We start from the raw sequence: 12,101 nt of genomic DNA, 5'->3' as shown, positions 1-12,101 counted from the left end.
TCATTTTGCATTTCTTTGATGAATAATCTCTTCATGTATTTATTGGTTATTTTAGTTTGCTCTTCTAGGACTTGACTGTTCATGTATTTTATCCATGTTTCAGTTGGATTACTTGGCTTTTCTTAGTAATGTATAAGAGATCTCTATATATTCTGATTGCCAGCTCTTTGTTTTATGTATTGTAAGAATCTTTTTTCCAATGTGTGGCTTCTTTTCACTCTCTTTTAGTGCCTTATGATGTATCGAAGCTCTTTGTTTTATTGTAGTACGTAGCATGAGTCCTTTTCCATTACAACAGTTGTGGTCTTTTTTAAGAAATCCTTTCCGCACTGAGGTCATAGAGATGTTCTTTTAACTTTTCTTCTAGATGTTTTAAAGTTTTGTTTTCATATTTGAGCTTTTAAGTAGTCTGGAATTTTTTGTTTGGTGTGAAATAGGGGTCTGAATTCATTTATTTCTCATGTGAATAAGTAATTCTGCTAGTATCATATATTAAATAGCTTCTTTTGTGATCTGAATTGTTCATACAAAAAATTTCCCAAAAGAGTCTTTTTCTTCTCACTAGTACTCTGTAGTCTTAATTATTTGAGATTTATAATGTCTTTATGTCTGGTATGTATATCTCTTTCTTCTTCAGGTCCTTTTGTTCTATTAGTTAACAGTTTTCTATAACAAATTTGTAGTACTATTTACACCAGTGTCAAAGATACGTGACATAATCCCAAAGTGTTAGGAGTCCAGTAGGGGAGTAGGAAGTCCCCTACTTGCCTGGCTCTCTGTATTTCCCCTTTTAGTACACTCATCACTATTGTCTTACTCACTACACCATGAACTTTGTGAGCCTTGGTTTCATGTCTGTCTTCGTTGCCGGGACCTATCTGGCACATGGGGGCTTAATGAAGAAAAGAACTTCAGTACCTATCAATGTATATTAATGTTACGTGGGACTTGGCATTCTATTTTTTAAAGATTTTATTCATTTTTTTTTTAAGATTTTATTTATTTATTTGACAGAAAGAGAGAGCACAAGTAGGGGAAGCAGAGGCAGAGGGGAAGAGCAGGCTGAGCAGGGAGCCTGACTTGGGGCTCGATCCCAGGACGCTGGGATCATGACCTGAGCAAAAGGCAGACACTTAACTACTGAGCCACCCAGAGCCACAGGACTTGCATTCTTAATGCTTAGAAGTAAAACTCACCTCTAGCTTGAGCCAAAAAGATAAGCTTCCAGCATTTAAGTTGGGCATTGAAGGATAAGAGAGATAACATTCTTCCTATGTTGGAGAAAAGGCTCAAAAGAGAGAAGCTGATGTCAAGGCAAATTCAAGGTACTGAATTAAGAGTAAGATGTTGTTCTCACAAGGAAATAGTCATGGATAAAGAATGTTGGTGGTAAAGCCAGATTGTGGAGGTTTCAGAATGCCAGGCCAAGGAGTTTTGATAGAGCTAGGAGAGAGAAGGAATCGGAACAAGTAGATCCTGTTGAAACCTTTACCTGGTTAAAACACTGGTGGGAGGGACATACTGGCAAGGGGTGAGCTATTCTTTCCAGATTGTTTTCTCTAGGTGCTACAACTGAACCGTTACTCTTTAATTATAGATCTTGGAGCCTAATCAACAGCTAGAGATTTTGGGTTGGGACTCAGCTTTTTCTGTAGCTTTTTCTCTCTCTGTTAAGTTAATCTAAAGATGAATTGGACTTTGGAGTGTCTTTCCTATTCTTGAAATAAAAAGACTTTAAGGAATATGTAGCATTTATAGCTGATTTTCATAGTGTCAGGATCTAGCTAATTAGACGACTAAGGAGTGTGTTTTTAATCTCCATGCTTTTCCTTCTTCTGTATAACCCTACTTTTCATGAGAGGAAAATGTTTGTTTTTCTCTTCATCTTTAAAACTCATACATAAAACCAGAAATTAAAAAATAAAACACTTAAAAGTGTTTCATTCATAGGTAACCATTGTCAATATTCTAATGTTTTTTCCTTGAATTCATTTCATTTTACTTTATTTTTGAGGAGAAGGTTGGCTTTTCTTTTTTTTTTTTTAAGTAGTTATAGTTAAATTACATACAATGAAAATCCTTCCCACCACTGATAGGATGGAATTGCTCAGGCTTTTTTTGCCAAAACTTCAAAATGTAGTTGGAGGAAAATAAAAGAATTTTAAGTTATTTTTGTCACAAATTGATATGAATCTTAACAGCAAGGGAATAATCCCAGCAGGATTATCTTGTATTGCCTTTTTCTTTTTCATCTATGCTGTAATTATAACAATGTACTTCTTATCTTAACAGTACTATAAAAAATTTTGATGGAATAGTGAGTATCATCCCAGTTGGAGATGCAAAGACATATATAAATGGAAAACACATTTTGGAATCCACAGTATTACATCATGTAAGTTAGCCAGTGCTAAAATCTAACAAATTGTTTGACTTTGGGCAAGTTGTTTAATTTATGTGAGTCTCAATTTTCTCCTCTGTAAGATAAGGTAGTGAACTAGATTAAAGACTATACAGTTGTAAAATTCTCTTTTCTATTAATTCATTAATTACCTTCATTCATGCAAAGACAAAAGTTATATCACTGTAAACTAGTACCTGAAGAGCTGACCACTGACAGCACCATTGTGTGTCCAGTAAAGAGCTCGAAAAGCATTCTCGTTATTTGCTATGTGACTTTTGAAAAAAGTTATTTAATTAGGGTGATTGTATATCACTGAAGTCAGGATACTGTTGAGAGCATTTGTAATAATTATATTGGGAGAAGGGCACCTGGCTGGCTCAGTTGGAAAAACATGTAACTCTTGATCTTGGGGTCTTGAGTTTGAGCCCCATGCTGGGTGTAGAGATTACATAAATAAATAAAACTTAAAAAAAATTACATTGGGAGAACAGGCAAAAATGAGTCTGTTATAGGCAAACCAAGACTGTTGGTCACTTCATACATATCCTACCTTTCGGGGCAGGGGAGGATTAAATAAAATAATCTGTCTATAGTTCTTAACACAATGTCTGCAAATTGTATGCTCAGTGAATGCCTATTTTTATTATCAAGCTCTGTGCTCTTTAACTTCCTCATTCCTAAAATCTAGATAATAGTCTTATCTCACTGGGTTGTTGTGAGATATAAATGAGATCACGTATATATATATAGTGTTTAACACAGTGATTGGCATATAGAAAATATTTAATAAATGTTAGTTTCTATGATTTTTAATGTTTATTTTTACTGATATTAGACTGTATTGAATTACTGAGCTTAATTATTTGTCCCATGAAAGTTTTTGATTCAGACTCACCTCAAGTAGTACATTTTTTGTGTGCTTTAGGGTGATCGGGTGATTCTTGGTGGAGATCATTATTTTAGATTTAATCATCCAGTAGAAGTCCAGAAAGGAAAAAGACCATCCGGTAGAGATACTCTTATAAGCGAGGGTCCAAAAGACTTTGAATTTGCAAAAAATGAGTTGCTCATTGCACAGAGATCACAGTAAGTATTCTTGTTGATATGAAATAGTAAGAATATGAGAGAGGTCTACAAGAAAGAGTTAACCATATCGTGCTAGTCTCCGCCAGTTAATTCTTTGGGTGCTAGTGTCTAGTGATGTGATCTTTTCTCTTGGTACATTCATTCATTCAGCAGACATTAATTGAGCTGATATTATGTATCTGTTACTATACTAGGAATACAAAGAATAACTGAAATTTAGCTACTATACTGGAGGAATTTATCATCTCGTGGGGCTGACACGCGGTTGTACCAGAATGCCATGACAGAGTCCTGCAGTATGTACTGTTTATGGAGTGAGGGGTGACCCATAGGCCCGACCAGGAATCAGCAAAGTTTTCTAAGGGACAAGAAGACATCCCCTGGAATGGAGTCCCAAGAAGCTGTTAGCAGTTAGCCAGCAGAACAGGGGTGTGAATACTTTTTGTTTTCTTTGCCCCATTTTTAGCTCATGCAATATTGTAGGATTTCTGATTTAAGCAATATCATTACCAATTAATTGGTAAAGTATATGTAAAGAGTTAGGACTTTATCTTAAAGGATACAGAATCATTAAAAATTTTAGGCAGACAAGAGAGAGACCTGACAAAATCACAGTTTTTGAGCTCACCATGACCCAAGTCCGGAGAACAGAAGAGAGGTGGAGCAAGTATAGCTTGCAAATGCCAGTCAGAGATTGTTGAAGTGGAAGCACAGCGTGGTTAGGTCGGAGAGAGTATTACGGAGAAAGAACCAACCACACTTGACGACCAAAGAGTATGAAGGGATGAGGAATCAGAATAACTAGTATGGACTGGGCTAATCCTATTTTATCTTTTAAAAATTCTGAACTTGCTTCTGGTGTTTTTTTTTTTTAAATTATGGTACAATATCTGTAACATAAAATTCAATATTTTAACCACTTTAAAATATACATCTCAAGGATGTTAAGTATATTGACAGTGTGTACAACCATCAAACTATTCAACTCCAGAACTTTTTTATCTTCCCAAACTGAAACTCGGTTGCCATTCAGCTGTGACTCCCCATAATCCCTGGTCTTGTTATCCTACCCGGCAGGCCCTGGTTACCGTTAGCCTTCCTTCTTTTGATAATTCTTTTTTCAGTGAAATTGAGAATGGAAATTTCTATACAATGTAGTTGCTAAAGCATTGATTTTATTTTTTTTAAGGATTTTTAAAATTTATTTGAGAGAGAGAGAGACAGAGACAGCAAGAGAGAAAACAAGCAAGAAGGAGAAGCAGGCTCCCCACTGAGCGAGGAGCCTGGCGTGGGGTTCCATTCCAGGACCCTGGGATCATGATCTGAGCCAAAGTGATGCTTAACTGACTGAGCCACTCAGGTGCCTCTAGAGCATTGATTTTATTGAGAAGAAAGCAGCTTTCAGTTTTTTATACTCCTTGATGCTTTTCCCTTGTATATTGAAAGATGACAAAGCTAATTTAATGTTTTAACTTACCAAATGTCGAATTATTATAGATGGTTGAAAATATACAACCTATTTTATTAGCTCTCATAACATTTTTAGAATTATTTCAATGTTTTCCCTAACCTGTGACCTAAATGTGAATTAAAAGTTATTGATATATGAAATATAATTTTTGCTCTAATTATTGTTAATCATAAAATACCCTTATTTGGGGGGCATCTGGGTGGCTTAATTGGTTAAGTATCCAACTCTTGATTTTAGCTCAGGTTATGACCTCAGGGTTATGAGACTGAGCCCCGTGTTGGGCTCTGGCTCAGTCGGAGTCTGCTTGACATTTTCTCTCTCTCTCTCCCTCAGCCGCTACCACACTGCGCATGCGTGCGTGTGTTCTCTCGCTCTCTCTCAAAAACCTAACAAAACAAAACAAAAAACCTTTTTTTGTGTTTTCTATAATGTCAACTATATTGTTTACTACAATGTCAACTATATGTTTACTAATGTCAACTATAATGTTTACTTCAACGTTCACTATGGCATCATATTTTTATATAACTACTATGGTATATAAAGGATTCTTGACTATGTGTCCTGTGACTCTTTTGCTACTTTGTAGACTTGAAGCAGAAATAAAAGAGGCACAATTGAGAGCAAAGGAAGAAATGATGCAAGGAATCCAAATTGCAAAAAAAATGGCTCAACAAGAGCTTTCTTCTCAAAAAGCTGCATATGAAAGCAAAATAAAAGCATTGGAAGCAGAACTGGTAAATGGCAGAACTGTTTTTTTCTTTCTCTGCTTGTGCACCCTAACTGATATATTGCCTATAAAATTGAGTATATCCCTAGAAGGAAACTGAAGGAATATCAAAGACTAGAGAGTCAAAGCCAAGTGAGTCTCAGCCTTCTTTAATTTTACTTCAGGAAGCAAGTTAGTAGTAGACAAATAGCTGTTGGAAGAAGAAAAATAGAGAAGCTTCTATCTTCTACCTACTTGAGCCCATGGCTCTCTCTCTGGTTTCTTGGTCATCTTGCATTCCCACAGCCCATTTTAGAGGAGAGTGCTCTAGAAGTTTTGACTGGTGATACTTATTTTAGGTTAGATTAATAAAGCTGAATGAGATAGAAAAACTACAGGGCAACTTTTCTATTGATGAGTCAATTTCTTATACATTGATTAAAGAAATGGACTCTTGTACATTTTTTATATTGTTTTTTAAAAAAAATTATGTGTTTTTGCCCATTACTTTTTTTTATTGTTCTTTAAAGAAGGAAGAGGCTCAAAGGAAGAAAATGCAGGAAATAAATAACCAGAAGGCTAATGACAAAATTGAGGAATTAGAAAAGGCAAAACAGCAACTTGAGCAGGAAATCTATGTCAACAAAAAGCGATTAGAAATGGAGACTTTGGCTGCAAAACAGGTAATTTCATTTTGTAAGTAGTTGGCTGTGTTCTGAGCAACAGCTGGAAATTTTTTTTTTTTTTTTTAAATGAACTCACGGTACCTAAGAGGAGATGGCTGAATCTGGGTCTCCTGATGAAAAGGGCTCTACTTTTTCTTCTTTTTTTTTTTTTTCTCTTTTCGGGGGGTGGGGGGGTTGAGATCATTTTGTTTGATTTTCTTTTTTTTTTTTTTTACAAGACCAGTGCTCTAATCTCTGAGCTACGGAGCCCCGCTTCTTCTTCTTTTTTTTTTTTAATGAAAAGGGCTCTTCTTGCCTGAAAGCTTACAACCTGGTAATGCTCACAGCTCTGCTCACACATCATCACACAAACATTTTGAAAGACACAGAGCTCTTATTTTGAGCTGGTTCCATACAGCTTTCCCTTTTTATGCCTCCACAATTGTCCTGTGATCCATCAGCCCAAATAATGTAAATGAATGAAATAGTGCTAGGGTTCAATGTGTAGAAGGAAGAAAGGCACAGCTCTTACACTGGATTGTATCCTCATGTCAGAATGAAGCATTATTCATCCATGGAAAGTGTGACCAGCAGTCTACTCGCCTGAGTGACTCCTAAGAGAACTCACAGGAGGGCGTTCATAACCCCAGTCATATGAGCTCAGGCCCTGAAGCTTTTATCATCTGAGTGAGGGCAGAGACATCTTCAGGGCTGACTCATATTAATCAAGTTCTGAGGATTGCGGTATAAAACCAGATTGTCAGTATTTTAATATCTTGAGTACCCTTTTTATCAACCATTTGGAGTATTCTTTCTCCTTATGTTAGTGGTTGTTAAAATACGGTCTTTAGTCCAGCAACATCAGCATTACTGTTAGAAATGTGTCGTAGACCCCAGAACTCCTAAAATTAGAAACTCTAGAGGTGAGGCCCAGATCTATTCTAACAAGTTTTGCGTGGAATTTTGACAAATACTAAAGTTTGAGCAGCATGGTTTTCCGTCTCTGCTTTGATTCCTTACATCTTAACCTCAAAATTTGTCCTTGAAGGAGCAATTTTCTTTTTCTTTTTTTCCAAGTTATATAATGAGAGTGTTGGTAGAAGAAAACACCTCTAGTAACCCAAAAGTTCTGGTACTATAATACAGTGATAACGTGTGACTAGTCAATTCTAGGACACAAAGTAGCTAGTGAACCACCTGAGAATTTTAGAAAAAAAAAAAAAAAAAAAAAAAACAACAACAAAAAAAACTGTTTAAATCTTGAAAACAGTAATTATTAATGGGCTGCTATAAAGTATTTGTGGCAAATGAGGTTTTTGTGGTATCTTTTAAATTTAACTTTATTTGGTCATCAAATGTTCTTGAATGTGGGCTCTTCTGAGCAGTTTTTTCTTTTTTTTTTTCCCCAAAAGGTTTTTTTACTTCCTATCAATGGGAAGAATAAGATTAATTTATGTCATAAAAAATTCTAATGATTTTGTTATGGAGTCAAATTTTATACAGATATTTTATAAATCACTTTTTAAAGGCCTTTTATGCTTAATAAAACCTATAAAACATATATACTTAATAAAACATACTGTAAAATGAAATTCAATTATGCTGTGTTATGTTATCAATTATAATTTCTCTCTTTGTGTATTTTCATGTATGGGTCTATGTGAATGACTATCAATTAGGCTTTAGAAGATCATAGCATCCGCCATGCAAGAATTCTGGAAGCTTTAGAAACTGAGAAGCAAAAAATAGCTAAAGAAGTACAAATACTGCAGCAAAATCAAAGTAATAGAGATAAAACTTTTTTAAGTGAGTATATGATGATTTTAGTGGGCATTTTCTAAAGTTTTATGTGTGTTATTTCATATGATGTAATTGCTAAAATGTTAGAGTTGGTTGTCTTTGTATATTAAAAATGATTTATTTTGGATGTTGCTTTTTTGGATCTAAATAAATTTGCAGAATTTTTAGTTTTTAGAATATTTAGTTACATAAGCAAATAGTAAATAAAATTTCAAGTGATATTTTAATGTGTAACGTGTTTTTAAAAGTGCAATCTCTTTTTAAAAAAAAAAATTTTTTTTTAAGATTTTATTTATTTGACAGAGAGACAGTGAGAGAGGGAACATAAGCAGAGGGAGTGGGAGAGGGAGAAGCAGGCTTTGCGCTGAGCAGAGAGCCCAATGTGGGGCTCGATCTCAAGACCCAGGGATCATAACCTGAGCCAAAGGCAGATGCTTAATGACTGAGCCACCCAGGTGCCCCTAAAAATGCAGTCTCTTATTCTAATTTTTTAGGTCTTACATCTAGACTGGGCATTGGGTACTTCCTCTTCTTTTTCACTTGAATCTTATTTTTTGTGTATACTTCTACATTGCTGTATGGAACATGGCATGTTTTCAATGACTTTTTCTCATTATGGAAATTATGGAAAATTTTGAACAATTTATAAAAGTAGAGAGATTGCTACAACAGACTCATATATTTATCATCCAACTTCAGCAATTTCTAACACATGTTTGGTCTTGTTCTGGTTGTACTTAGCCCGCCTGCCTCCCTGGACTGTTGTGAAGCAACTCCAAGACATCATTCCATTTGATTTGTAAATACTATATATAAATTTGTAAATACTATATATCTCTGCATTAGATAAGGACTTTCTTCTCTCTTTCTTTGTCATTCTTTAAGCATAACCATGATATTGTTAGCAAACCTAAAAATATTAATAATAATTTCTTCTACTCATTAGATTTCTAGTCTACATTCAAATTTCCTGGATTGTGTCATAATTTTTTTTTAATATCTTGTTGGTTTGAATCAAGATACAAACATGATCCTCACACATTGTGTTTGGTAGATATGCCTTGTCTTATTCTATTTTTTTTATTTTTTAAGATTTATTTATTTTTTTTTTAGAGAGGGAGAATGCGTGAGCTGGTGTGGGGGATGGAGCAGAGGGAGAGAGAGAATCTCAAGTAGACTCTGAGCTAAACCAGAGCTTGACTCATGGCTCAATCTCAGGCCTCTGAGATCACAACCCGAGCCAAAATCAAGAGTCAGACATGCTTAACCGCCTAAGTCACCCTCGTGCCCCAGGTCTCTTTTATTTACATTTATTTTTCATTTTTATTAAGTAGTCTCCACGTCCAAAGTGGGGCTTAAACTCACAACCCTGAGATCAAGAGTCACATGCTCTACCTGCTGAGCCAGTGAGGCACCCCCATTTAAAAAAAGATAGATTTATTTATTTATTTATTTATTTATTTATTTATTTTAAAGAGAGAGCAAGAGCACATGTGAGTAGTGGGAGGGACAGAGGGACAGAATGCCCAAGCAGACTCCCTGCTGAGTGCAGAGCCCAAAGCGACAGATCCATGACCCATGAGATCATGGCCTGAGCCAAAACCGAGAGTGGGATGCTTAATGGACTGAGCCACCCAGGTGCCCCTTTTTAAATCTCTTAACCCATAAATTTGCTTTTCTTGTCTCTTTCTCCTTGTAATTTGCTTTTTGAAAAAATCAGTTTATTTGTCCTATAGTGTCCTACATTCTGGATCTTGCTCTTGTATCTCTATGGTGTTGCTTAACAGGTTCCTCTGCCCCTATATTCCCTACACAATGGTGGCTATTTCTTCAGGCCTATCAGATTCAGATTCAATTTTTTAGCAAGAATTACCTGGTAGTTGTGTTGTATATTTTCTAGCTTCTATTTTGAAATACATTTGAAACTATTAATGCTTGTTATATCTGTTGGGAGAAGTAAATAAATACGTTGACTAATACATCTTTTTATTCTTCTTAGAGCCTAAAAATAAGAACTTGCAATGAATATCTGACTTTTTTACCATGCGTATAATGAATTTTATCCTTTCAAAAAAGTGTTCTAATGGAAGATTGGTGATAAGTTTGGGTGATAAAGAAAATATGATAAAATCTTAATTTTAAATTAGGAAAATGGAATTGTGGCCTACACTATTTCCCTTTTTTGTTCTGATATCCTGAAATATATGTTTAAATTTTCAGGCAAAATAAAGAAAGATTGTGGTTTTATGTAAGTAAGGCTGTAGTATGCTTTACCCAATACTTTAAACAAATTATAAATTAAAAAAAAAAAATCAGAGGGGTGCTTGTGTGGCTCAGTGGGTTAAGCCTCTGCCTTTGGCTCAGGTCATGATCTTAGGGTTCTGGGATCAACCCCCGCATTAGGCTATCTGCTCAGCAGGGAGTCTGCTTCCCTATCTCTCTCTCTGCCTGCTTGTGATCTCACTCTTTGTGAAATAAATAAATAAATAATCTTTAAAAAAAAAAAAAAAATGAGAACCAGTATCTTAATGTACACATTGGGTTGGATGATGGATGACTCCTTTAAAAAAAATAAATAAATAAATCAGAAAAAAAATCTTTAAAGATATTAGAAGACAAAGCATTGTCTTTGGCATTTCCTTTCTTATGAAATCTTTTCTGTATCAACTTTCTATATCACTTTCAGTTTTTTTCTGTGTCTGCAGAGGTGAAAGACATTATTTGCTATGAAGAATACTTTAGTTCAGGCTTGAGGAAAAGTTACTCAAACATTGCCCTTACTTTCTGTAATAGTTAAAACTATTTATTTAAAATCAATTTTTTTTTTCAGGAGTTCTGCCTAGTGATATAAATCAGGGCTCATATGTGTTTTTTGATCATCTCTGTGTGTTTTCTACTAGTTCAGACAAATTGGAGCTCCATGAAACTCTCAATGATGATTCAGGAAGCCAATGCCATCAGCCACAAATTTAAAAAATGTTATGTTTTTAGCAGGTGAGCAATTTCTTAGCCTAATTATAAAGTAGTTCTTTGTTTTAAACTAACTGACCTTCATAGTATTGCTTTCTAAATTTAGTTTCTGCAAAGACATAGTATCCATATGATCTTTCTAGGAGAGATCAGTATCAGAATTCCCAGTGACACATTTGGACTCCCCTTTCAGAGCTCACTCGGGAGTAAAAGACTTTCAATGATTAGCATACCATACTAAATACACTAAGTATGTTTATAAAATACTTATTTGTTAATATAAGTATATTTTATAAACAATAATTTTAGGTGTTTTAGGACTTTACTGATTTTCTTTTGAGTTGCAAACTTACTAATATTACATGTTTGGAAAGAAATATACCTAATTAGAATATGATTTTTAAAATTCCTATGTAATAAGTTATTTTTATATAGTATATATTAGTCATGATTTTTTTACTATAATAAAAATGCTTAACAATGGAAGATTTATCAGTGGACTGAATTTTTATGGAAGTTGTTTTAATTCAGAAAACTCTTATAAATGGGTATGTATGTTTTAGGATAAGCATTTTTCTTTGATCTTTCTTTCAGACATGATGTATCAGATAAAGGAAGTAACTCTGACACTTATGTTCGGGTTCGTAACCTACAACTAGGGATCTCAACTTTCTGGAGTCTGGAAAAGTTTGAATCTAAGCTTGCAGCAATGAAAGAACTTTATGAGGTTTGGAATATTATTAAAACCTTTGTAAAGTTTTTGAAATAAAAAAATATACAAGTGATGTGTTCTTAGTAAAGAAACTTTGGCAAATAAAGGAAAAGGCAATTTACATTACCCAAACCAACCAATAGTAACAATTATGTATGTTTACTTTATTTTTGCCTATAATAGATGGGGTTTTATATAATTCATTTTAATATAGGTATACCTGTAATAGAGAAATTTAGTGCTGAATCTGTCCACAGTTACACTTGTGTGTTTTCAAAATTTTG

At 34.5% G+C, this 12,101-nt stretch overlaps 1 protein-coding gene across 2 annotated transcripts in view; it reads left to right on the top strand.

Moving 5' to 3' along the window:
• KIF14 (kinesin family member 14) overlaps nt 1-12,101 on the top strand; it is a 52,804-nt gene that overhangs the window by 20,050 nt on the left and 20,653 nt on the right. For both annotated transcript variants that reach the window (XM_082701768.1, XM_082701767.1), the window contains exons 15-21: nt 2,293-2,395; nt 3,330-3,490; nt 5,551-5,698; nt 6,201-6,353; nt 8,015-8,141; nt 11,036-11,129; nt 11,700-11,832. In XM_082701768.1, coding sequence (XP_082557894.1) covers nt 2,293-2,395; nt 3,330-3,490; nt 5,551-5,698; nt 6,201-6,353; nt 8,015-8,141; nt 11,036-11,129; nt 11,700-11,832 — 919 coding nt within the window. The remainder of the gene's footprint in view (nt 1-2,292; nt 2,396-3,329; nt 3,491-5,550; nt 5,699-6,200; nt 6,354-8,014; nt 8,142-11,035; nt 11,130-11,699; nt 11,833-12,101) is intronic.

Source organism: Mustela nivalis (assembly GCF_964662115.1).
Source record: "Mustela nivalis genome assembly, chromosome: 16".
Classification (NCBI taxonomy): domain Eukaryota; kingdom Metazoa; phylum Chordata; class Mammalia; order Carnivora; family Mustelidae; genus Mustela; species Mustela nivalis.
This window is presented reverse-complemented; position numbering and strand designations above follow the sequence as displayed.